Consider the following 23,243-nt stretch of genomic DNA (forward strand, 5'->3'; position numbering starts at 1 on the left):
GTTTCTCAGCTCCAACAGAAGCTGAAGGATCAGGGGCTGAATGATGACGTCAGACTGAGCTTTAGGAAGCAGGCAGATGGAAAAGCCTTCCACAAGGAGAAGAAGAAGACGGGAAGCAGGAAGAACGAGCTTTAATTTAGATTAGCTGTTAATCAGAGAAAAGTGTGTTTCTTTCCTCAGAGTCCTCGTGTGATGTGTGACAATAGAGCTGCAACAATTAGCAGATTAATCGACTCGTTGCAGCTGTTTTTATAATCAAATCATCATTTTAGTCATTTTACAAGCTCAAATGTCAAATATCTGCTGGTTCCAGCTTCTCCTATTTAAAGATTTAATGCTTTTATAGGTCATAAACTTATATTTACTCATATTTAAACGTAGAGAGACTATTAATTAAAACTAGACATTTGAATTGATCTGTTTTGCCTTTGGGAAATTATGACAGGCAATGTTTTATTATTATTATTTTTCACATTTTATACACATTTTACACCTTTAAACTGTAATGTTGTGTGGAATCATTCAAATCTACTTTCATGAGTAAAAACATCTTTCTTCATTTGAGTGTAATATATCACATCAAAACGTGCCAAACAGTTCTGGCTTTTCAAATATGAATATTTAATGATTTTCTTTGTCATATATGGTCATGAACTTATATTTACTTATATTTAAAAATGTTTAAAAAAAACAAAAAAAAAACAAGACATTTGAATTCATGTGTTTGTGCTTTGGGGATTTATAACAGAGTTTTTTTTCCCTATTTTCTGACATTTCATCAATAAGATTAATAAGATTAGATTACAGATATTCGTTATGATGAGATCAGCTATTTGGTTTACTTCGACTTCATATATGTTTCGATTTAGAAATTAAAGTGTTACTGGGAACAATGCCTCATGAAATAAAACCACACTTTACATTTTTTAATAAAAACTAATAATAAAATAATATCCAACAAAGTAATGTTGTTGTTAAAACATATGATGAAATAACATAATACTGTCTGCAATGAATCTAATACATGTCTTTAATTATTTCACAAATTGTTGGTTTATTTATATTTGTCACAATTTACTTGTGTAATTTATTTGGTATTTTCTTTTTCGTGGAGATAATAGAGAACACTTTCGATAATATGCAGATTTTTAACAATAAATGGCCTCTGTGATCTATAATCTTTTCATAAAGTTTCATCATCTCTGAGATTTCTTTTTTTAGGCTTGATTATGGGTCATAATAGTTTACTGCCTGTGCCTGCTGTTTATGAATGATTTGAAATTACTTTTCTCCTCAGTTAAATAAAATGCATGTTAGTAATAAAGCAGCAAAGATTTGTTTGGAGACATCTCGCTTCCTGCTGTTTTTATTTACTTCCTTTATTTGAGTCCTAGCTCCTTTCTCTCCTTTTTGTTGTTTTATAGATGCATTTTAAACATAGACTGCACAAAATAAACATGCATAACTTTTAATTAGATAGAGTGGGAAACTAATTTCTGTGCAGGAAACCAGTGAAAGTGACTCTTATTGAATCCCCAAAGTAAAAATTGGTTTTCCATCAGTAGTTTCTCTGCTGGGTCACTTTTGGGATGGGATGGTGGGAAATGTAAATGTAAGCTGCACACCTGTTAGCAGCTGTGCCCCATGCAGACATTTTTCAAACTTTATTTTGTAGGCTAAGGAACAATCGTATCGCAACCGGACGCAAGAAGACTGTCAAAGTATGATCCCTTAACCCTTTATCAGGCAAAGAACTATAGTTGCAAATTTACCAGATTAAAGTGGCAAATCTACAAGAAAAAAAGTCTCAGATTTAAGAGATTTAAGGTGGGAAAAAACAACTCTGTTCTCCCAGATTCATCACTTTAAATCTCATAAATCTGCACATTTTTTTCTCGTAGATTTGCCACTTTAGTCTCGTAAACTTTTTTCTCAAAATATTATTTTCGTATGTTTTTTTTTTTTTTTACACATTCTGGCAGTATGTAATATCCCCCATTATAAGGGTTAAATAAAACAGAAGAACCCTTATTCTCCATTACAACAATTCATTAAAATATGCAATGATTAAGATGGAATAGTGGCATTAGAATAGATTAAATAGAATTAGAGGCACCAAATTTAGGCTTTTAGGGCAAAAATGTTCCCAAACAAAGAACACTACAGTTCATTTTTAAAGTTGAAATAATTTGCTGACAGCTTCGTCCCAGTTCAAAAATCCCATCTGTGCCCCTGCAGAGCTGGGAAGTGGAATCGGATGATTAAGGGACTGATCTGTGGATTTTAACAATTACGGTGTGCAACATACTCAAAGTAGGCAGCATACTTATGCTATATTGTCATAAATTGTCATATTCAAATAATTGAGCCTGAAAAATACTATTCATACGGTTAACACTGAGGACCAACCTGGAAAAAACAGAGCATGATAGTCCGGGCAGTGGCTATCATGTTGATGTACTGTAGTGGTCGTGGTAATATTTGTTATCAAAGTGTACTGTAGTAATTAGTCTAACCTTGGTCTATCCCTTCTCGTCTACTCTTTCCTGCTGGGATTCAGGTGGGGTTTTAAGAGGTTTAATACATTGTATGTGCATGTAATGTGTTTAATAACAGAGTGAAATATGTTTTATTCAATCTCTGCAGTGTGCTGGCAGAAAGCAAAGAGATCATACAAGCTTTTATTTCAATATGAAGGGGTTTTCTATGCACTTTTTCTGCCTGTGACGTTCTGGGACACACAGAGCATTTCTTTTTTCTGCCAGAACTAATTTTGTGTCTCATGTAATTACATTGACATGACATTTTATTTTACTATTAACATGTACAGTATAGTCTTACACACAAAAAATATCTTTATTGGATGACATGGACCTTTTTAATATTATCCAATATATCTCATCTCATCTAAAATACCTGCTTTGTCAGTAGAAGAGATCTCAAGCCTAATGAGAGGAATTGAAGCAGCTGCACTCAATGAAGCTGACAACACCTTTAACAATACAAGATGTAGCCCAGAGGCAGATCTCTCTATTAATACATGCTCTTTTGACTGAGAATATATTCAATCCATAATTGCTATAAATAGGCCTTAATTTGTAATCATATGAGTAGAAAGTTGAGTGTTGAATTCTGATAAGCTGATTGCTCAGACTAACTAACTACACTAGATGTTTTATCCAATTTGAAGCAGAACAAAACATGAAATGTACAATATCAGCTTTTTATTGTGTTTTAACAAAATTACAAACTTTCAACAATCAGTCACCTATAAATCAATCCCTTCAAGTGGGAAAAGTTGCTTCCATGTTGCTGCATGTGGAAGCTGAGGCGTTGAGCAGGAGACTGTCCCCCGTTTTTGGTCGTCTCCCAAAACCTGATGGTCACTATGGCTGGAACCAGCAGAGGCTCTTCAAACTGGGCAGTGATGTTGACGGGAGCTGTGATGACTTCAACCCCTGATGACACAACAGAGCAATGATCGGGTCTGACCAGCACTAAAAAATGTTTGACGCCAAGAGGCACATTTCCTTTTTATGAGCAAATAAAGCTGTCATGAATTAACTCCAGGTTAAATCACTACGACGTAACTTATTACCTAGTTTGGTCTCAACATAAAACCTATTACCTTTGTGCTTTTCTATTTCAGCCAGGCAGACAGATAGCATCCACAGACTCGGTGCGGTCTGCCATCTGTAGCCAATCAGCCTGGTGGGTAGAGAGAGCAGCCGACATGGGGAGCAGTCAGAGAAGGACCATACACGCTGCAGGCCGGTAGTGCTGGGAACTCTGAACTCAATCTGCTTCACATTTTCTGGCTCAGGCTCATCTGGTTGGCCTGTCAATAGATATAAAATCAGAAACTGAAGATGTTTTCACATGTTGCATACTGCATCACAAGTTGGTCACAAACTGGAAAAACAACACTTGCTCCACTACAAACGCTCTATAAACAAACTCTCAAGGTATTAGACAAAAAGCCATCATCACTGCAATATCATTCAAAAGCACAAACTCTTAACTTTTGAAAATTTTGTGTGTCTTGCCGATGTTAGCTTAGTGTATAGGGTGATTAGGGAGTAGAGGTAAATGTGCAGTACAGCGCAGATGTACTGAATTTGGCAGATCAGCTTTTTCTATAAGAGCCACTAATTATTGCAACTCAGTACCAAATGAGATCAGAGACATCAGCACATTCGTTGGATTTAAATCTAAAATAAAATCATGGCTTAAATCCAGCCAATCATGCACCCACCAACTATAAACTCAAACATTAGTTCACTATTTTGCAATCTCTTAAGTGTTGTATTTTAACATTGTTTTGTGTTGTGGCTTAATACTGTGATTTCACTCTTGCTGTTGTCCTGTGTTGTATTGCGTTTTAAGAGTGTGAAACTTTGTTGTTGCTGTTTGAAAGGCTTGTTTGTTTGTGTTAGATGTATGTTATTTGTTCCTGCCCAGGGACTACAGATGAAATTTAGCTTGTCGCTAATTCTGGTACGGCTGAGAGCCATGCACTGTCCCTGTTAAATAAACGAATAAATGAAAATGACGAGATACACTCTGTCATTATAAACAGGACAATAATTGGTGTTTGTTTTGTGAAAAGGCTGAAAACTCTGAAATCCAAGTAATCAACGCAGAAATCACCTGATTGTTGCTCACATTCGTGTTCACTCCTGGGTAAGCATCTGCTGGCTATGTGGAGCTTGTTTTTGGACAGCAGTGTTAGGAGGCTCTCCCACACTGGGCATCCGGAACGAGAAGTGGCAGACAGACAGATGTCTACCTCCACCCCTGCATCAATTTGCCGATACCCCTGGACTCGAACCTGCAGCATGAACGGACCCTTCTTCAGTTCATCAACCGGCTCAAGGGTTTTCAGAGTCTGACGCAAACGAACCAGACCTGCAAAAATAATTCACAATCCCATCTTATCAACCTTTTATTATAAGCACTGGGAATAAACCAAATATAATGGACTCAATGTGTGTTCCAGTGTATAAAACATCTGCAGAAACACAAGCTGGAGCGTTCAGCTTTAATCTTTAACCTCGTCAACTCAGCAAACTCACCTTAGGACGTCGGCATCATCTGCAAACTTTCTGTCTGTCAGAGGCTGTGGCAGGAACAGTTTTTCACGCTATACTGCCCTACAAAGCCTAACTGCGGTAACTACATTTTTGTTTGAAACTGAGTTAAAACCAAAAATGGACTCCTTAATGTTTGTTTTATCTTGTTACAAAGTTTTAGATTTAAATTTTGCTTTATTTCAGAGAAATAATCATTGAAATTGCAGTTACTGCGGTTTGCTCTGACTGAGACATTGTAGTCTTGTATTTCTTCAATGTGTTGAATAGTAAAGACAAGAATAGTTTGTGTTTATGTGATAGGGAAATTATTATCTAGATAGTGATTAAGTAAAAAGGTGATAAAATTATATTAAGAATAAAATATAACATTACTTTATAATAATAAGTCTAAAATACACAAATCTTTGAATAGAGTTGGTAAAGACTTTTGAATAGACTGATAACAAAATCAGTAATTTGGCTTGCCAGTTAAAAAACGTTGAAAAACTTTAAAGCAGTTTTTCCCAGTTTTACCCTTTGTGTAGTTACTGCAGTTAGGCTTTGTAGGGCACTGTACTAGATTAAGGCTAGATAAGAAAACCTTAGAAATCCATTGGTGCCAACCATGCCATGCTATAATGTTTGGAAAGGGGGTTTACATAACTCTCCAAAGTTAGGTACATTTTGGCAGGGGAAAAGAGGTCCCTTGCCCTTTGACCTCAAGATGTCTGACTGAAAATGGGTCCTATGGGCACCCACGAGTCTCCTCTTTACATACAGTACAGGCCAAAAGTTTGGACACGCCTTCTCATTCAATGCGTTTCCTTTATTTTCATGACTATTTACATTGTAGATTCAAAACTATTAATGAACACATGTGGAATTATGTACTTAACAAAAAAGTGTGAAATAACTGAAAACATGTCTTATATTCTAGTAAGCAAAGGGTGGTTACTTTGAGGAATCTAAAATACAAGACATGTTTTCAGTTATTTCACACATTTTTGTTAAGTACATAATTCCATATGTGTTCATTCATAGTTTTGATGCCTTCAGTGAGAATCTACAATGTAAATAATCATGAAAATAAAGAGAACGCATTGAATGAGAAGGTGTGTGTCCAAACTTTTGGCCTGTACTGTATATGCCCACTTTATGCTGATCTGATACAATTTGGGGCAAAAAAAAACATGTTTCTCATGCAGTACAAATGTTCTACTTCTGCACACTGGGGTCCCTAAACAGCCTTGGATTTGCATAAATTGGGTATGTATAGAAAACGGAGACTCTTGTAGATTCAATGAGCAAACTTGTATTCATGAGTGATGATGTTAGTCTCCATCAGCCATTTCATCGAAGGGAGAGGACTTTTTGAAAAATGCAGTTTTTGCAGAATCTCCAAAAGTTGTTATCAAATCACAGCACAGGTTTTTATATGGTGTTCCTTGAGGTCATGGTGTCTTAATGTGGTATTTTGGGGGGGATTTTTGACAATTTTTTATAAATTCTCAACTGGTCAGAAATCTCCCCTTAAATATCCTCTAAACACATGTTTAAAGAGACATGTTAGAGTCTTACCTGCTGGGCTGAGCCTGAAGTTTTCATCAGTCAGCACCATGAGCAGCAGTCTGCGGCAGAGGATCTCTGGGAAGCACAGAGGGATGTCTCTGTACTCGGTGTCTGGATAATCCCAGCCATACCCTGCAGCACTGCAGAACCTCCTCAACAGAAGAGTCTCCAGTCTTGGAGGACAAATACACGGACACATTCCACTCTTTTAGACTAGTTGAAAAGCTTTCTCCTAAAAATGTAACTGGGAGTGGGCCATGTTTACCTGCAGTTGAGGACCGTATAAACAACTTCACTGTTCTTTGTAGTTGTTGTGTGCAAGTAGCCTCTCCTCCGAGTCAGAGCTTTGGTCACATATTTGATGTAAAGATACACGAAACTTGGCAGTTTCTCGTCCTTGAGTGCATTTGTTTTCAACAGTTTATAAGAACAGTAAATGTGAACGTAAGCAAAATACGCGGAACATACAGAGAGCGAGGCAACAACGTAACTCTGCGTATTCCCCATTATTGCCCAGCATAAATAATACCAGCAGGTTTAATACACATTCGCACTTTGTGTCATTACATTTTCATTCACCTTGTAAATCGGGACCTTAAAGTAAACACAATATACACAGACATACTGAAAGTACGGAGCGCGAGCTGGGACAAACAACACAACTTCGGCTATTTCAGGAAATGAAACGCTTTAGCACACGTACTGAAAGTTTTTTTTTTTTTTTTTAACTCTTTCTTTTTTAATATTTCAACAACATATAGGAGAATTAATGTACATGTTTTCAGTGTATAACTCACAACATTTTACAGTCTTTGTGACAGTTATTTTTCAGAAAAATGTAGAAACATTGTTTTTTTTTTATATAAACATTTTAATCAAAGGCAAATGAAGTGTTAGCTATAGGCATTTTATTGTATTAGTAACCATCCTGAATAGCTCCATTGACTTATTTTTAAATTACTGTTTACAAAGAGGCCTGAACAAATATCCCATGCGTTGATGTTCAATATTAAATGATAACATTCAAACTCAGGTTGAAAGGAGATGTTTTGTGAATCACAGAGATCAAATGTTTCTGCAGCAGGGTTCCTGAGGTGATGGAGACGTTCTCCTTTAGACAGTAGACTGCTTTGTCCCATCTTCACTCACTCTTCCTCATCCAAATAGCAGCAGTAGCACTATGCAGACTGCATTCACTGCGATTAATGGCACTGGGGAGCAAACAGGACAGCAGATGACAGAGGGTCAGAGCCAAGAGGAGTCTCACTGGATTTCTTTGTCACTTACACAAACTGTGTGCGCTAGAATAAACACATACCTCTCATCACTGTCCTCACAGAGCGGATAAGGTTCATAATCTGAACTTTGATGCCTGGTTCATCACCAAAACCTCCGACACTCTGGTCCACTCCCCAGCCAACTAAAGGTGGTTACACACAGATGAACACACATGTAGCTTTGTATATAACTCTTTTTTTAAAGTTTTGCAGGAAACACAAAAAACTTCACCAAAAGTGTAACATATGACATTTATTGATCATTTCACTCGTAAAGGATGTAACAAAGGATGGCTATTGGCATAGTAATAACACTGTGTGTAAATTATGTAACTTAAGAGAAATAAATGACTTCGACAATTTTTTGAACATGCCTTTGTAACTTAAGCAAGATATGGTAACACTTTATTTTGAAGGTGTCTACATAAGAGTCACACAAGCCAGTCAGAAACATGACATGAGCATTAATGTTACTTTAAAGTGGTTTGACACATCCCATGTCATGTTTATGACACGCTCATGTCACTCTTATGTAGACACCTTAGAGTAAAGTGTTACCAATATTAGTGTCAACAATAAAACACTGATAAACTAAACTGATAACTAAACGATCTCCCTCTAGCTCTTCTTTGCTGGGTTCTTATCTGATGCCTATGAATGTGGCAAATTGTCAAAGAAGTGATGATCTTAAAGGGGTAAAATCACATGATCTGATCAACTGAGGATGGAGGCGATTTTACCATAAGTGGCTATGAGGAGATGATTTAGGCAAAAAAAAAAAATTGACAAAAAATGAGTAAGGCGAATATTTTAACAGTGTGACGATATATAAAGCAGGCTCTGAGCCTGAGATAGATAATGTCCTTCATTAAAAAAGACAGTCGTGAAATTATTTTAATTCCAGTATTTCTGATTGTTGGTCATTGTTAATAACATTCTTCAAAAAATAACTTTTCTCTTAGCAAATATTCCACATAAAATTGAATTAAAACAGTGGCCACCCTCTATCACTAGCCGTTCATTAGTCAGGTACAGTAACCGACCTAAGTAACGTCGACCGTCAAAGATAAATACCAAATGTTTTAGGTTCTTACAATTGCTCTAGCTGGTAAGTTGCAAGCTAGTTAGCATTAGCTAACCTGTTCAGAATTTAATGACAAATATGGACGCATACGAATTTAACTAAATCTACTCACTTTTACTCAGAAACCTTTCTTCGTGCAGTACAGCGACCGCATTGACGCACAAGATTGCTGCTTGAATGAGAGAATAGAGTGTAAAAGCCATGTTGTCTTCTCAGGCAGCTAGCTGCAGGCGAGCAGAGACTATTTACCTCTGACGTAGCCTACGGTGGCTGAGGACGGTCAAACCGGATGACAGCTCGGAGAGATTGGGCTTCACAAGACGATGCAGTAGTGTGCAGTATGCTATATGAGTGCCCTTTTTCGTCTAAGTTCTGGAAAGATATTTGTAACTTCCTTTTTTTTTCAATTGAACCTAATTTGTCCCTTTGTTTTGAAAATATACTGTTTGGTTTCACTGACTTCCCATACACAAACAAAAATCAATATTACATTATAAATCTAATTATACTATTGGCAAAATATCACATACATAAATCTCGATACACAAAAAAAATCCCCTCTTTTCTATATTTATAAGTGAAACCAAGCAGTATATTAATTCTATTAAAGACTCTACTAATTTGAAAGCTGCTAAAACTCTGAATATTTGTAATTTTTATAATATTTTTGTATGACAACCTCTTTATGATTTATTGAACCCCCCTGGCGACGTTCTGATGTATTTTTTTGTATTACACCCCACCCAACTGCCTTAATAAAGTTTATTTAAAAAAAAAAAAAAAAAGTATGCTATATGAGGAAGTGTTCAGACCATGCATAAAATAAAAGAAGCAATACCGCTGTTCTAAAAATACTGTATTAATAATAATAGTTTATCAAGAAGTATTCTGAGTAACATGTACTGAAGCAAAAGCATTCGTTCTGCAGATTGGGTTCAGACGGTATTATTGGACCATTATCACTTAATCCTCTATGATCACGTTGGCGTGATCAGATAACGTGGCTTTTTTCAAAGCGCCGTAAAAAAAAACCCGAGGTCACGTGGAGAGCTGCTGTCGACTTCACTCCAAATTAGACCTGAAACTTTCTCCAGTTTTTTTTTTTTTTTTGACGTTCCGAGGTTCATGTAAAACCAAAGATATGATCGTTTTAATTTGATAGTACAAAAATATTTATTCAAGTGTAAAAGTAGGATTGGACGAGGCAGGCGGGGCATTTTGTAAAAATGGAAAAAAAGGGGCTGATCATCTAACACAGTTTCTATAAATAAACATGTTTTTGTGGTAATTTTTTGTGTGTAGTTTTATTATATTTGAATTTTACCTTTATATGTTCATATTTGTAACCTAAAGTTATATTTTTCAGGTCCGAAACAGTTCATTGTGCATATGTGGGTTTTTTTTATTGTCATAAATAGCAAAATTTTATTTCAGATTTCATGATTTTTGTGTATTTTCGGACTCAATATGTTAATAAAGTGGATTAAAGTGAAAAAATAATTGTCAGATCATGTTGAAGTTGTGCTGAGAAAATACCAAATACCAAACAGGACTATAGTAAATATTATTCGGTATATAAAGGGAAAATAGGCTCAGACCCCAGATGGTTAAGTAAAGAGTAGTTGTATGTTGTTGGTTGAGGTGGAGCTAGTTTTTTATATAGGTTTAAACTGTACTAATGTGTCATATTTTATAAACTGTTCTGCATTTAAACATCAAACTCTGAAAGTGCACTAGGTGAAAGATTGCTGAACAATAAATTTCCCCCTGAAATGAAGTGGAATAGAAGTATTAGCTAACCTTCAATTGAAAATAAAACTCTCATTTACAAGTGCCTCAAAATTATTCTATATACAGCAAGTAAATGTACATTCCATCTCTGTTGATCAGTGACTACAGTAGAAACACCACAATCTGAGTGAAGCATTGTATATTAAAGTAAAAGATTAGCATGATCTAATCAGTAAGCATTACCTGAAAAATGTTTTAGCTGTCAATTGAATTTTGTATGTGGTTCAGTAGTTTAGTGTCAAAGAAAGATATCCTTTTCATAAACTAGTAATGTTTTGTATGTAAAATCTGAATCTGCTTATCAACTGTGATTGGCATGTATTGGGAGTAAAAGGAACTTCTGCCTCTAAAATACAGTAAAGTCTTATTATGAAGTAAAATACAATTCAGAAGTTGAATCTTAAATTCATACTTAAGTGCAGCACTTGAGTCAATGTAGTTTATTTCCTCCATTGCTAAAAAGTGCAGATATTTATCAGCCACTGAAATTACCTGCACAGCTCAGCAAATCCTTTAACTATTTACCAGAAGGTTATGGTGCCACATCTGATGTGTCGAACCACCCTGCTAACAGAAACACCCAGTGTTCACTTGTGAATTAATGCTGAGTAATTGGTGTAGTTTAAATCCATCTCTAACCATCAGTCTTCAACTGTTTTAGTGACAAGATAAGCCTAATATATACAATCAAGAAACACACACACAACATACAGAATCATGAGAATAAAAATCTTTATTAGTGTTTTATGAAGTCTGCATAATATGCCACACGCCTGAGAAGCTTATGGTCAGAAAAAAAAAAAGAACTGCTCTATCAATACCGCCCTCTACTGGTAAAACAACTGCGACATCTACTGTACTGACTGCTTTGCAAAAAGATTACTGTTAAATACACACATACTGTACTACTGTTATGTATATGTACGTCTGGTCCACATCAGTTTTTGTAATGTATTTTTTCACATTCATATGTTGTAGGCCAAAGATAAAAACAATGTAACACTGGACCCTAACACATGGTTCAGTTCCCCAAATCCAATCTTCACTAGGTGCACTTAAAGTACAATCACTAGTGCCATAAGGTAAACACATTTACATCAAAAAGAAGGGAGGGGGGAAACATGTTAAACTCGCAACAGCCACATAATGACAATAATGGCAGAGTTTAAGCTAATAAGTCTTGTTGTACATACTGTATTTTATAGACAGAACAAATACAATACACACATTAACACAGAATGTCCCAGTGTGCAGGCACATTCGCTCTTCTTTTCTCATGGAAGAAAACCGCTCTCCTCCCATGTTTCTGTAACATTTTAAAAGCCAATTGTATCTGGTTGACCTTAACCCGCTTGACTAAGCACCAAAAGGCTACAAGAGGTCACGTGTGTTTCTCAAAAAAAGTGAAGAGATGACTGAATGAATGGCCATTACAAAGTTTTACATGCCTCTGGAATCATTACAGAAAGTAGATTTGGGGTTTCAGGCAAATCTGTTGTTTTGTGTACTTTAAATGCACCAGATTTCTTTGGAAAAACAAAGGATAGAAACAGGCTACACATATGAGGGGCAGTGCCTTTTTTTACCGAGACAAAGAGCTGCAATTAGAAATTAATTCAAACTAAACCATTTGGGTAAAACGAAGGAATGATCCATGCCCTCCATGTCACTTTAGAAACAGCTGTGGTCTTGAAAATATTACTTTAATAAAAAGTGAACGACAGAAAATTTTAAGTATATTTATATATAAAAATACATGAGAATACAAAAAAGTAGCAAAACAATGGGGATATAGGCTAAAAACAGAATGAATTCATTGATACCTTCAATTTCTCCTGGTGAGACGTTTAATGTTTCACCTTGAAGAGCCCCAGGACTCCCAGTGTCGAGTCAAAAGGAGAAAAAAAGCTTTTGATAACAGCTGATATTCTCTGGTCCCTGCCCAGCGCACCTTGCAAAGCCTGGCCAAAATCTCATTAACTTCCAAAGCAGGCTGTTCAGTGGGGATATAATCAACTAAACCAAGGACATGTAGAGTGCCATATAATGACAAAGAAATAAACTACATCCAGATCGAGTTTGCAGTTTGTTTGGGGTTTTTGGAATTACTTTTTTTAAACTAACATTCCTATTTGTCCATTAAAGAAGTATGTCTTATAACGACACACATCGAGAGTTACAAAAAAGGGCCATTCTGGCAAAGTCAATTCAAATTTCATAAACACATTGTGGCGTTTCCTTCAGAGGAGAACAGCCACCAAGGCCATCGTTTCTTCACCAAGCCACCTCCCCCTGACAAAAGATGGGGCCCGAGTTTCCCAGAGAAAAGTAAACTTAGGTTCAGAACAATGGTTGGGGTGGGCTGGAACAAAAATCATTTTAGCATTCAAGCTTGTTTTACTCATACAAGCAATCTTCAATACTGAGAAACTATTCACAGATATTTTTGGTATTTCCCCTACTTCCTGGACTAAAAACCAATATACATTTTATTTGTACCACAAATAGTTCTAATATTAAGGATTTGGGGAAAAGCAATTTAACAAGGTGCATGACATAGATGGGTAACAAAGTGCCAATTTTTTTTTACTGAGAAGTCTGTATGTGTATGTGTGTGGGTGCAATAGTGTAGGTGCATTTGTTCTTTTGTGTGTGTGTGTTTGTGTGTAAAGTTAAAAGAGGGATGTGGAACTGGGCCACAAATACTATGAAGAATGTTACAGAAAATTCATTCTGTGGGGTTTCCATTTTTTCATGAAAGGACTCACAAGTTTAGAATTTAATGGTCATGTAATGGGCTGCGTTTTTTGGGGGCATTTCTTTAGCTGTTTAGGACATACTGGAGCAGCGTGCAGACGGGGAACCCATCTGGGTCAGAACTTTGTCCAGCCACTGTAGGGGACCGTTCAAATGCAGCTCGATCCAGCAAGGAGTGCTTGTGACAGTTTGCCGCCTAGAAAACAAACACATACATATACTGACTATGCTGACATGGTCTTTTTTCACACCTGACTTATGTTGCGTCATGCTACTACTGACGAAAAAAGAAAAACTTGACGAAGTCCAAGGTCATGTATAACCTTTCTGTGTGTGACTTTGTAAGGCATCAGTTAGAATAAATTGCTAAACCAAAAGATACAAAACAATTCTATGTCTTAACGCTGTGGCAGATAAACAATTAAAACTATTCAAACATTTTTCCACCCCAAAAATCAGTTAATCAATCAATCTGAATAGACATTTAGCATGTATGAATTTAACTTTTGCTTTTTAGCATCATTGGCAGTGCTCACCTGTACTCGGCTCCCCAGCCTTTGACAAAGCTCATGCGGATGGTGCACATCCTGGTGAGCTGGTAAACAGCCTCAAAGCCCTGGTTAACTGACTGAGCCAGCAGTGCTGCAAATTCCTGGTTGTTGAAGATTTTTAGATTACAACCTAAAGGGAACAAAAAGAACGGGCCAGCAATTAATGTGGGTTTTCACAGAGATTCTCAGGTCCATGCCAGACCAAGCCTACTGTGGGCCTTTGATTGGCAGTGGTCGTCATTCTTTGTGTGGCTAATGTTGTTGGTGGATTATTATTTTTCCTTAGTTAAAGGATATTGTTTAAGATGGTTGCAAAAAATATAAAACTGATCCCTTAGGTAAGGCACGGGTCAGCTTAAATACAGTATGGATGTTCCACAGTTTCAAAGATGACGGGACAGCAACCCAAGGTTTTTTTTAACATTTCAAAAAAACATTAAAACATAGGCTCATAATTTCTGATAAACAAAGTTAAGGCAGCCAAATTGGACTTCGGAAGAAAATATCACACTACTTAATGAATATGTGAAGAGGAAATGTTCTTTCATTTCAATTTGATCAAGAGGTTACAACAAAAAACAAATGTGGCAAGAAATAACAGAAATAAGAAATATTGCAGTTAAAAGGGGATGTAACTAATAAATATGAAGGATGTGCAAAAAACAGATGATTCCTGACTTAATTCTTCTCATCAAAAGAAAATACTCAGCAACAACTTCAAGAAAACTTAAGTTAAGGAATCATACCTAACCTCAACAAATCATACTATGGCTAAGGATAAATGTACAATGTGTAACTGGTTTTAGGTAATTACTTAAGGTAAAGAACACAACATAAGGATGAAAACACAAGGATTTGAAGAAATATTGTAAGGACAGGACTTAAGGTGAATTTGTACAATTCACTCACGTCATCTGCAAGAAAAATCTTAAATTAAGCTGTTTTATGCAACCAGCCGCAGTTTTTGTGGTGTATTCAGCATCATTGGCTCTAGTTGGCAGTTAACTGGTGGCAATTTGGTTGAATGAGTGTATGCTGAATCATCACCAGAACCAGAATGTCAGCATTAAGTGTTCATCCAAGCCAATTAGTGATTTTACCCAATTTTTATCTCCTTTCACCTCCAAACTAAACTCAACAGTACCGGTACTTTAAATCACGTGCAACTGAAGGTGAACATTAATTTTCCCCCAAATGAAGTATGGACGAATCCAAAGTGAAAGAGAATTTTTGCGAACTAATTTGAACTTTTATGAACACTTATTTCTACAGTCTGTAACGAATATCAGAACTGGTAGGATGACAGACATCAATTCACTGAGAATGGTAGTTAGAGCTCCTGGAGCAGGTTTTGAGCCCATATGATTTGATCAGTTTGGATGACTCACACAGACGATATCATATCAACCCTAGTTTCCACTTCCTCCAACTGTACAAAAATGAGGCCGATATATTCGGTAAAGGAGCTGCCATCTTGGCATCATTTGGATTCAGATGGGGAGGGGTAGAGCTGCATTATCAACACGTCACATCCCCTTTTTATAGCATCAGATAACCAATTCAAATCACAAACACAACATGTATGACAGGAACTTTCTAAAATAATAAAAAACATTTTGGGGAAAAAAGCTATTTGACAGGAAGCAAGCGAGATGGCGTCACTTTTTTTTTTTTTTTTAAACGGCTGCCATGTCGTCCATCTTTATATACAGTCTGTTATTTCATCACATTGCACTTAAGACTACACAAATGACATCTTCAGCAACTTACCTGGGGGAATTTTACACACTGTTGCTGGATGCCAGCCATACCGCTGGTTGCAGTTTGGACTCTGGACAAAGATGGCGCTATCACTCAGGCACTCAGCAAATACCTCCCCTCCAATGTAATAGAGTCTAACTCCTCTTCCTGTAAACGCAGACAAACACAAGCTTAAGGACTGACACGATCAAGATTTGTCAACACATGAGTCTAGATTATTTAAAACCTTTTAAAGGCAAAAACAAACTGCAAGAGCCAAACAGGTGGTCTACAGATGCTGATGCTGTGCCGTACCTATGTGCCTCCGGGTCATCTCCACAGTGGCATTCCTGTTGACGTTAGAGAGCAGGCCCAGACAGAAACGCTCAGAGTTTGATGGATCTGTGAATCCGTCCACCGTCAGCGAGGGCTGAGAGGCATGGAACGTCTCCCCTACGCGCTGGTTCAGCTCGTAATAGGCTATAGAGCACCAGAAGGCGGGCTCTGAGTAGGTCACCGGCTGCAGGTCTACAGTAGAGGAACATACGGTTTATCCCAGTTTTCTCTTTATCAAACAACAATGTTCATATGAGGATAAAAACAAAGCCGTGCAAATATCTGTGTATGTACTTAATAAGGTGCCAGCGACGGCCAGGCGATTTAAAAAACAAACAAACAAATAAACATCACAATATTTTTTGACCACATATCTCAATATCAATATTATGACTATATTGTCGGGTTGGCTATTGGAGCATGAAAAAAAAAAAGAAGAGATTTTTGAAAGATAATCATCAGTGATATGGATATAAGGTAAGATAAGTTCTGAAAAGCACGTCACTTTACTGTGAAAACTATGAAAAGACAACACTTATGCAATAGTACGATATCCAGAATCTAAGACAATAACTAGCCTCATATCACAATATCGATATATTGACCAGCCCTACAGCCAACTTGTGATGTATTTATATGCAGTATGCTTGATTGTTCAGAATAGTTTTGCAGCTTACCCATGCTGTGATTGACAGGAGAGAGGGTGCTGGGGGAGAGCTCTGCTGGAGAACCTAACAAACAAAACAGGAAGTCATCGATATGAATGGGTTCGGACCAAAACATGGGTACCAGGTGGATCAGATCAAAGGCTGATGATGAAAGTGGTGGCTGCCTTGCAAAAGAATGCCATAATGATACAGTAAACCAGATCAATTTACATCAGTGATGAAAAGAAGCCGTTTATGGTTAACGTAACAAAAGCCTCCTCTGTATGGCCTTCATCTTGCTTTGTTGGTGGTTTGTTTGAATCATAACCTATTTGATTGGACAAATAACTGAATAGATGATAAATGAAATAATAAGCAGCTTGCTGCTGCTGTTAAGTTTATCATTAATAGCACATCAAAGATGCAAACAGATTCTGAGGGCAAGGACTTGGAGCCAGCCAGGGTACATCACTTCACAGGATGTACCATCCAATACCAATCAAATGCCGTCCATTGCCAGAGAAGTTCCTGGGAAACTCAAGAGTCTGACATGTGTTTCCCCTGGTGCATGTTAACAACAGGTTTGGGCCAAGTAATTCACAGAGCTGCAAACTCTCTGGGGAAAATTTTATTTGATGATATTGTCATCAGTCTTTGATCCAAAACCGGCTTCTACAGTATGGTAGATAAGGTCAGTACTAAGTTCATCATTCTAAATCTCTGACTTACAGACTCACAAGGAAAGGAGAAGGAGTTGCTAGTCTAGGGTACCTGTATCCATACTTTGATTCATCTGTTGGTCGCTGGCCTCCCCATCCTCACTGATGTAGCCTGGTGGAGGTGTTTCTGTTCAAATGATGTTGGGAGAAAATAATGAGCTGTGATCATTTCATCATTCAATATTACAATATATATTCTCATCAAAACCATATAGAAATGTATAACATATATATTTTGCTATAGGGTTTCTATTGCAAAAACCAGCAAACTAAGTGTTATTTGTATATGTTATTCAGACAACGATTTCAATTTTGATCCTGTGGCAGCAAGCTGAAGGAGCCATAGAGGCACTACATATAGACTGTCTATAAATGAATGAAGCAGAAAACATCCTATATAATGATGCACACTGTTATCTCTGTCAGGATAGAAAGTTTTGGCGATATTGCCCAGCCCTACTTTAGTAAGTTATTAAAATATAGTCACTTCCATCTAGGGCAGAGACAAACCCACCTGGTATATAGTTGTTTGGAGGTTCGATTCCTGCAGGGAAGTTTGTGTTCTCAGGTATGGAATGAGTATAGTCATCCAGAGGTGGCAGCTCTGGCAGGATTTCTGAGTGTCTTGGCACAAGAACAGGAGGCAGCACTACAGTGTTGAATAAAAGTGTTAGAAGAGATGAGTTAGACTATCGGTTATATGCTTTTCAAAAATTATTGGCAGTTCATTTGAAAAGTTCGAATGCAAACTATTGAAAATGTGCTTTAAACAAGTCTCATTATTGTGAAAAAAACTTTTTTTCTGAGAGTTAGATGTGAAGATTGACACAACTCTCTTATCAGTTACTGTATTAGGCTACAGCCAGCAGTCAGTTAGCTAAGCATTAAGATCAGAAGCAATTAACGCATTAAATCTGGTTTGTTTAATGTGCAAAAAAACACAAATTAAAAATGATATATGTGGTTTTGCAGAGGGTTATGCCCTACACATATATATGAATATTCTCTGGTCTAACACAAAAACACAGACTCTGTCACCATGTGGGCGTGTCGTTCACTACCGAGCTATTGGTAACCTGTAGGCTATTGTCAACGTTGTCCTAACTTCACCTTTGGTGAAGTATTAACTGCAGGCTTTTTCACATTGCATACTACTAAGCAAAGGAAACTAACCAGGATTCCCTCAGTAGACGAGCAGAGAGGGAAGAGCCCAAATCCCCATCTGACAGACAGATTGGGGAAATGTGGCATGAATAACTTTTTCACCTGACTTTAGCAGTTTAGATAACAAACACTCGAATGTCCTACACTTGTCTTCTCCTGGACTCATGGTGGGATACTGCTGCAGATGAATATAGGTACAACACTGGAAAGGATATTTGGGATCATTTTTAGCATAAAAAAACAAGAATTTAGCCTGGTGGGGGTTTCCCATTGGCCTGGCGGCCCTCCAAGCTTGTGCAATTGTAGGGGAAACACTGAAACTAGATTTAACATGTGAAGAGTGAGTTTTTAAAAGGCCTGTGTGAACTATTCTGTTACTGTCAGCATAAGCCAGGCTAACTGTTCCTTACTGTTTTAGTCTTTATGCTCAGCTAAGCTACCAAGCGGCCGGCTGTAGTTTCATATTTATTATACAGACATGAGAATGCCATTGATCATTTAACCGTTTGCATGAAATGCAATGATCATATTTCCCAAAATTTCAAATGACTCCTTTAAAAAAAAAAAGAAAAAAAAAGAAGACATTTCTGGCCCATTTTCAGATCTCAAAAGGCCAAAACTGTCCCCAGAAAATCAGACTTTAAGAACACTTTAGTTACTGGGAAATTTACAAGCCTCAGTAGGAGCCAACAGATTTAAACATATTGAAATACTGAAATACAAAGAGATGTGCCTGTTTTAGGTAAGGAGTGTGTACTGGACAGAGTCATCTCACCTGGGGTTTCCACCCTCTGGTAGTGGTAGGGGTTGATGCAGACCTCATCCTTCTTTAGGTGGAAGGCATACTCACAGGCCTCGATGGCGCGCAGCTCATGGTGGCTGTGAAGGTCCGGCCATCGCCACAGGCGACAGTAAATAACATGGGGAAGACCCTTCCTGTGGGAGACCTGCAGGCGGCCATCCAGGGATCTGATTGAACAGCAAACAGGAGATGGTGGTGAGGTGGGTCGTAGATACACAGGGGAGAGGGGGTGACACATAATATGGCCGGGTAGGGTAGGGAAATGAAGATGGAATGGATTGAGTGGAGACGAGAACGAGAAACAAAGATGTTCTCAATGTCCGTAACCTCAAACATTGTAATGACAACTCTCCCACATCAAAGTTGTATGCAACACCATACAATAGTTGAGGATAGTCACCTGGTTTGGTCAGGGTAGCTGTATAGGCCTGATGTATCCCACTGTTCTATCGTATTTGGTGTACTCAGTCCCCATATTTCAGAGCAATTGCTGTGCACAGAGAAAACAACAAAACAAAAACAAAAAACAAATGATAAACATGGGACATGGCTCATTCAGAAATATCAGTATGGGTAATGTAAACATTAAAAGGCCTCTTTTATTAGAGTCTATGGCAAAATAAAGACATCAAATTCATTTTCAGTCGAGGAAATGAAAGATGGGAACTTCAAATAAGAGAAGCCTTTTTGACAGAATTATGGAAAAAAACAACAACATGGAATTTCCTAACACGCACAATGAGTGAGACAAAGAGCATTCTTCAACAGTGGCATTGCATCAAACACTTAAAATGACTCAAACTTTTTTCCTACAGTCATTTATGTCAGAACTTATCTGGGGACATTCAAACAAACACTGAAGACACACAATGGCACAGAAGAGGGAAAAAAGGGAGGAGGCAACCTTGAAAAAATAAATAAATCTGCAGACGTTCTCAAAACATTCTCAGAAAATGCACAAAAAAATTAAATAAAGAAATCCTGAAATGGGGACAAATGAGAATAGTTGCTTCTGAATAACAGGACAATAACAAATTCTACATGTTAAATGCTACAAATACACAACAAGTACTACACTCAGTTAATTTGGTGGGCTCTTACTACCATTCAAAATTGTAATTCTTTTTCATGACAGAGCAGGAAACCAACTTTTGTCTACCAGCCATAGCAACTTGTGGATTCAATTCAACAGCATTATTTGGTGTTGTAACCCACCCTCTCTCATGTAGTTATTCTCTACTATTCCAGCCCTCCACAAGAAATTATTTCATTCAGATTGAGCAAGCCACTGTATCTCTACAAACAAAACAGTGCGGCCTAGAACAATTCTCAGGCGATAACAACCAGCCTGCTATCTATAGACATACAAACAACTGACGTGGTACTTGGCGGCACATCAGTGAGGAATGAATCTGTTAACACGGTGTTCCCACTGAACGTGAGTCTGGGCCATCAAGGCTAGCTGGCTGATAAAGAGATAATGTTTCTCCCTATGAGTGAAACACAAACTGTAAGTACAGTTGTAAACAAGCAGCTATTTGAATCACTATCAGCTCATCCTTAATGAGGAAGTATTGTTCTATTATTTTGCATCCCTGAACAAACCTTTTTACATTGTCATCCGTTGAACATGTTTGGTACCAAATCGCAGGGAATGATGAAAACAGAATTAAGAAAGTAAAGAGTGCAAGATGAGCATCTGACGGTTTCACATTTGACATAGGTCGCAACTTTGTACACTTGTGTGTAACAGCAGGAGCTTTTTCGCTGACCCTAGTCTGAACAGCAATCGAGTGTTGAGCAGTATACCTGGGGATGGTGACACACTTGGTGTTGCAGTTCTGTGTGGTGATAGCTTTCTCCAGCTCGTCTAGCTGGCCTGTCTTCTTTAGCTTCTTCACTAGGCTCTTCACAGCCTTCTCGCACCATTTTTCCTCTTGCCCATTCTGTTCTCCACCACCTGCACCACCCGGGCCGCTATTCGACTTCTTCCAACCCAACAGCCTCTTCACCACAGGAGGGGTGAACGGCAAGATGGAGGACATCTTAGCTGGACAAGCCGGGAGTCTCCAGAGAACTCAACACAAGCTCTCACACACACAGATAGAAGGGACCTGGAGCTACAGTTTGGGCCCTTGCTCAGATGGGGCCCCTCTAGTGACCAATGAGTCACAGGGTGGAAGCCAGTGCTAGCAGGGTATACTCAAAAGAGATGGACACCTTGAGAGAAAGTCACACACACAAAGTACATCATTACAAACAAAACATGGTACAGAAAAACAACCATATCTGGCCTCATCAAAACATTAAAAGACATGTAGCTTATTACTCAATGAAACTTATATATTATGTAAATAGTAAGATTGTTTGACAGCAGCATAGCTGAAGTTACATAACTGCGTCCTGTGTGAAGTTAAGCATTTGGTGACTTGAACAAGCAGGGATGTCCACTTGACGTTAGCTTGTCACAACACTGCTCGACATCCCAGCTAGCTAGCATGCAAACTTATAAAGTTAACACACGGGCTGCGCCTCTTACTGACGCATTCCGCGCATAGAAGCAATCACGACCAGCTACTAAAAGCATAATATATAACACAGTGAACGATATTTAATTAATATGAGCAAGGGCAGTATTTAGTGACAGGCCCCCCAGAGCTAACACCAGCTGCTTGTGAAGGCCGGCTGCTAGCTGCCTGCTGGGGGCCTGCTGGACTCACATCACAACAATAAGTTCACTAGCGTTAGCTTCTGTGTGTTTAACAGCAAAATCCTGAAATCGTCTTCGGCAAAGAACAAAAAGCGAAACACTATAGTTAACGTAACTAAGCAGATCGGATGCTATTCGTGGACAAGTCCAAATCTAGCTAGGTCGGCTAACGTTAGCTAGCTTAACTGAGCTAGCTGCCAGCTTGTTATCAAAAATCCTTTTGTTGTGATCCACTAAAAACCTCCAATGCGCAACAGTCAAGTCGCGCTACTTTGCTACCTAACGTCAGCGTGTCCGGGCTATAATTAATCTAATGACTCAAAAATGTTACTGTATGAATTTAAACGTTGTAATGTTTTATTTCAACACAGCTACTGAATGTTTGTGACTTTTATTAAAATACAGACACGGCACCAAAATGAGTTAGCATCTTGGAGGAACTCTTCAAACTGAGCCTGGCTCCCGCTGGCTAACGGACCCAAATCTGTCACACTAAACAACATGCTTAAAGTCGAGAAAACAGCTAAAAGCATTGCAATAGTTACCCCAGTTTTAAAGTCCAAAGCTCCGCTCTTTATAGAAAAAGATGTGCACAGCTCACTAAACACCTTGTTGGCATAAAAATGCCTGAAGTGTATTGTACTGATGCTAATTTTGACAAGGCTTGTGGGCTCTTCACAAGTTGCTACCAGTGCTACTGGAGCTAGTTTGCTAGGTTAGGTAGACCGGAACAACAAAACAAACGTGATGGCTACGTACGAGCTCTTAATCCCTCCTATTCAAAAACTGATTGGAGGATTAAAAGAAGACTTACTCTGGTTGATGTCCTTGACAATACTTATTGTTTGTTTGACAGCATGGGTTTTTATCTGGAGGCAAAGGATATTTTATTCAGCATTTTCAAAGCATATGAATTAATTATTTATATTTTCAACAAATACTATGATAGATTAACATCAATGAAATAAAATAAAGAATGTCACAAACAGTTACAACTGTTTCTGATTTAAAGAGGTCCAGCATG

At 37.8% G+C, this 23,243-nt stretch overlaps 3 protein-coding genes across 5 annotated transcripts; all 3 read right to left on the reverse strand.

The window, feature by feature from the left end:
* Window positions 1-2,525: 2,525 nt before the first annotated feature.
* Window positions 2,526-7,288, reverse strand: si:ch211-12e13.1 (uncharacterized). 2 transcript variants are annotated; one of them, XM_059337232.1, is made up of 5 exons: window positions 6,907-7,288; window positions 6,651-6,814; window positions 4,666-4,908; window positions 3,629-3,838; window positions 2,526-3,458 (listed from the first exon to the last, which is right to left on the reverse strand). In XM_059337232.1, the coding sequence occupies exons 1-5, from the start codon at window positions 7,146-7,148 to the stop codon at window positions 3,265-3,267; spliced, it is 1,053 nt and encodes a 350-aa protein (XP_059193215.1). In that variant the 5' UTR covers window positions 7,149-7,288; the 3' UTR covers window positions 2,526-3,264. The 2 variants fall into 2 exon arrangements, with proteins under 2 accessions (XP_059193215.1, XP_059193214.1); XM_059337231.1 differs by having other exon boundaries at window positions 2,527-3,458; window positions 4,651-4,908.
* A 200-nt stretch (window positions 7,289-7,488) lies between these two features.
* Window positions 7,489-9,281, reverse strand: LOC131974781 (immediate early response 3-interacting protein 1-like). The gene is made up of 3 exons (XM_059337235.1): window positions 9,115-9,281; window positions 7,960-8,061; window positions 7,489-7,852 (listed from the first exon to the last, which is right to left on the reverse strand). Exons 1-3 carry the CDS (start codon window positions 9,203-9,205, stop codon window positions 7,797-7,799), a joined length of 249 nt encoding a protein of 82 aa, XP_059193218.1. The 5' UTR covers window positions 9,206-9,281; the 3' UTR covers window positions 7,489-7,796.
* A 2,227-nt stretch (window positions 9,282-11,508) lies between these two features.
* Window positions 11,509-22,974, reverse strand: LOC131974776 (mothers against decapentaplegic homolog 2). Of its 2 annotated transcripts, none has more exons than XM_059337229.1 (11): window positions 22,765-22,974; window positions 21,319-21,729; window positions 19,910-19,999; window positions 19,483-19,676; window positions 18,058-18,192; window positions 17,608-17,670; window positions 16,855-16,908; window positions 16,157-16,369; window positions 15,872-16,009; window positions 14,087-14,231; window positions 11,509-13,746 (listed from the first exon to the last, which is right to left on the reverse strand). In XM_059337229.1, the coding sequence occupies exons 2-11, from the start codon at window positions 21,552-21,554 to the stop codon at window positions 13,623-13,625; spliced, it is 1,392 nt and encodes a 463-aa protein (XP_059193212.1). In that variant the 5' UTR covers window positions 21,555-21,729; window positions 22,765-22,974; the 3' UTR covers window positions 11,509-13,622. The 2 variants fall into 2 exon arrangements, with proteins under 2 accessions (XP_059193212.1, XP_059193211.1); XM_059337228.1 differs by having other exon boundaries at window positions 17,596-17,670.
* Between the last annotated feature and the right edge of the window lie 269 nt (window positions 22,975-23,243).

Source organism: Centropristis striata, chromosome 7 (assembly GCF_030273125.1).
Source record: "Centropristis striata isolate RG_2023a ecotype Rhode Island chromosome 7, C.striata_1.0, whole genome shotgun sequence".
NCBI classification, from domain to species: domain Eukaryota; kingdom Metazoa; phylum Chordata; class Actinopteri; order Perciformes; family Serranidae; genus Centropristis; species Centropristis striata.

What these genes read in the sequence shown, in the direction of transcription:
- LOC131974781 (XM_059337235.1), bottom strand. Translation starts at nt 9,205, where the DNA reads ATGGCTTTTACACTCTATTCTCTCATTCAAGCAGCAATCTTGTGCGTC. An exon ending in AGAAAGGTTTCTGAGTAAAA is followed by an intron (nt 8,062 to 9,114) that starts GTGAGTAGATTT and finishes AACCACCTTTAG; the next exon opens with TTGGCTGGGGAGTGGACCAG. An exon ending in TGTGAGGACAGTGATGAGAG is followed by an intron (nt 7,853 to 7,959) that starts GTATGTGTTTAT and finishes TTTGCTCCCCAG; the next exon opens with TGCCATTAATCGCAGTGAAT.
- si:ch211-12e13.1 (XM_059337231.1), bottom strand. Translation starts at nt 7,148, where the DNA reads ATGGGGAATACGCAGAGTTACGTTGTTGCCTCGCTCTCTGTATGTTCC. An exon ending in CTTCAGGCTCAGCCCAGCAG is followed by an intron (nt 4,909 to 6,650) that starts GTAAGACTCTAA and finishes TTATTTTTGCAG; the next exon opens with GTCTGGTTCGTTTGCGTCAG. An exon ending in CGAATGTGAGCAACAATCAG is followed by an intron (nt 3,839 to 4,650) that starts GTGATTTCTGCG and finishes ATCTATTGACAG; the next exon opens with GCCAACCAGATGAGCCTGAG.
- LOC131974776 (XM_059337228.1), bottom strand. Translation starts at nt 21,554, where the DNA reads ATGTCCTCCATCTTGCCGTTCACCCCTCCTGTGGTGAAGAGGCTGTTG. An exon ending in TCCTGTCAATCACAGCATGG is followed by an intron (nt 16,370 to 16,854) that starts GTAAGCTGCAAA and finishes CCTCTACTGTAG; the next exon opens with ACCTGCAGCCGGTGACCTAC. An exon ending in GATGACCCGGAGGCACATAG is followed by an intron (nt 16,010 to 16,156) that starts GTACGGCACAGC and finishes CTGCGTTTACAG; the next exon opens with GAAGAGGAGTTAGACTCTAT.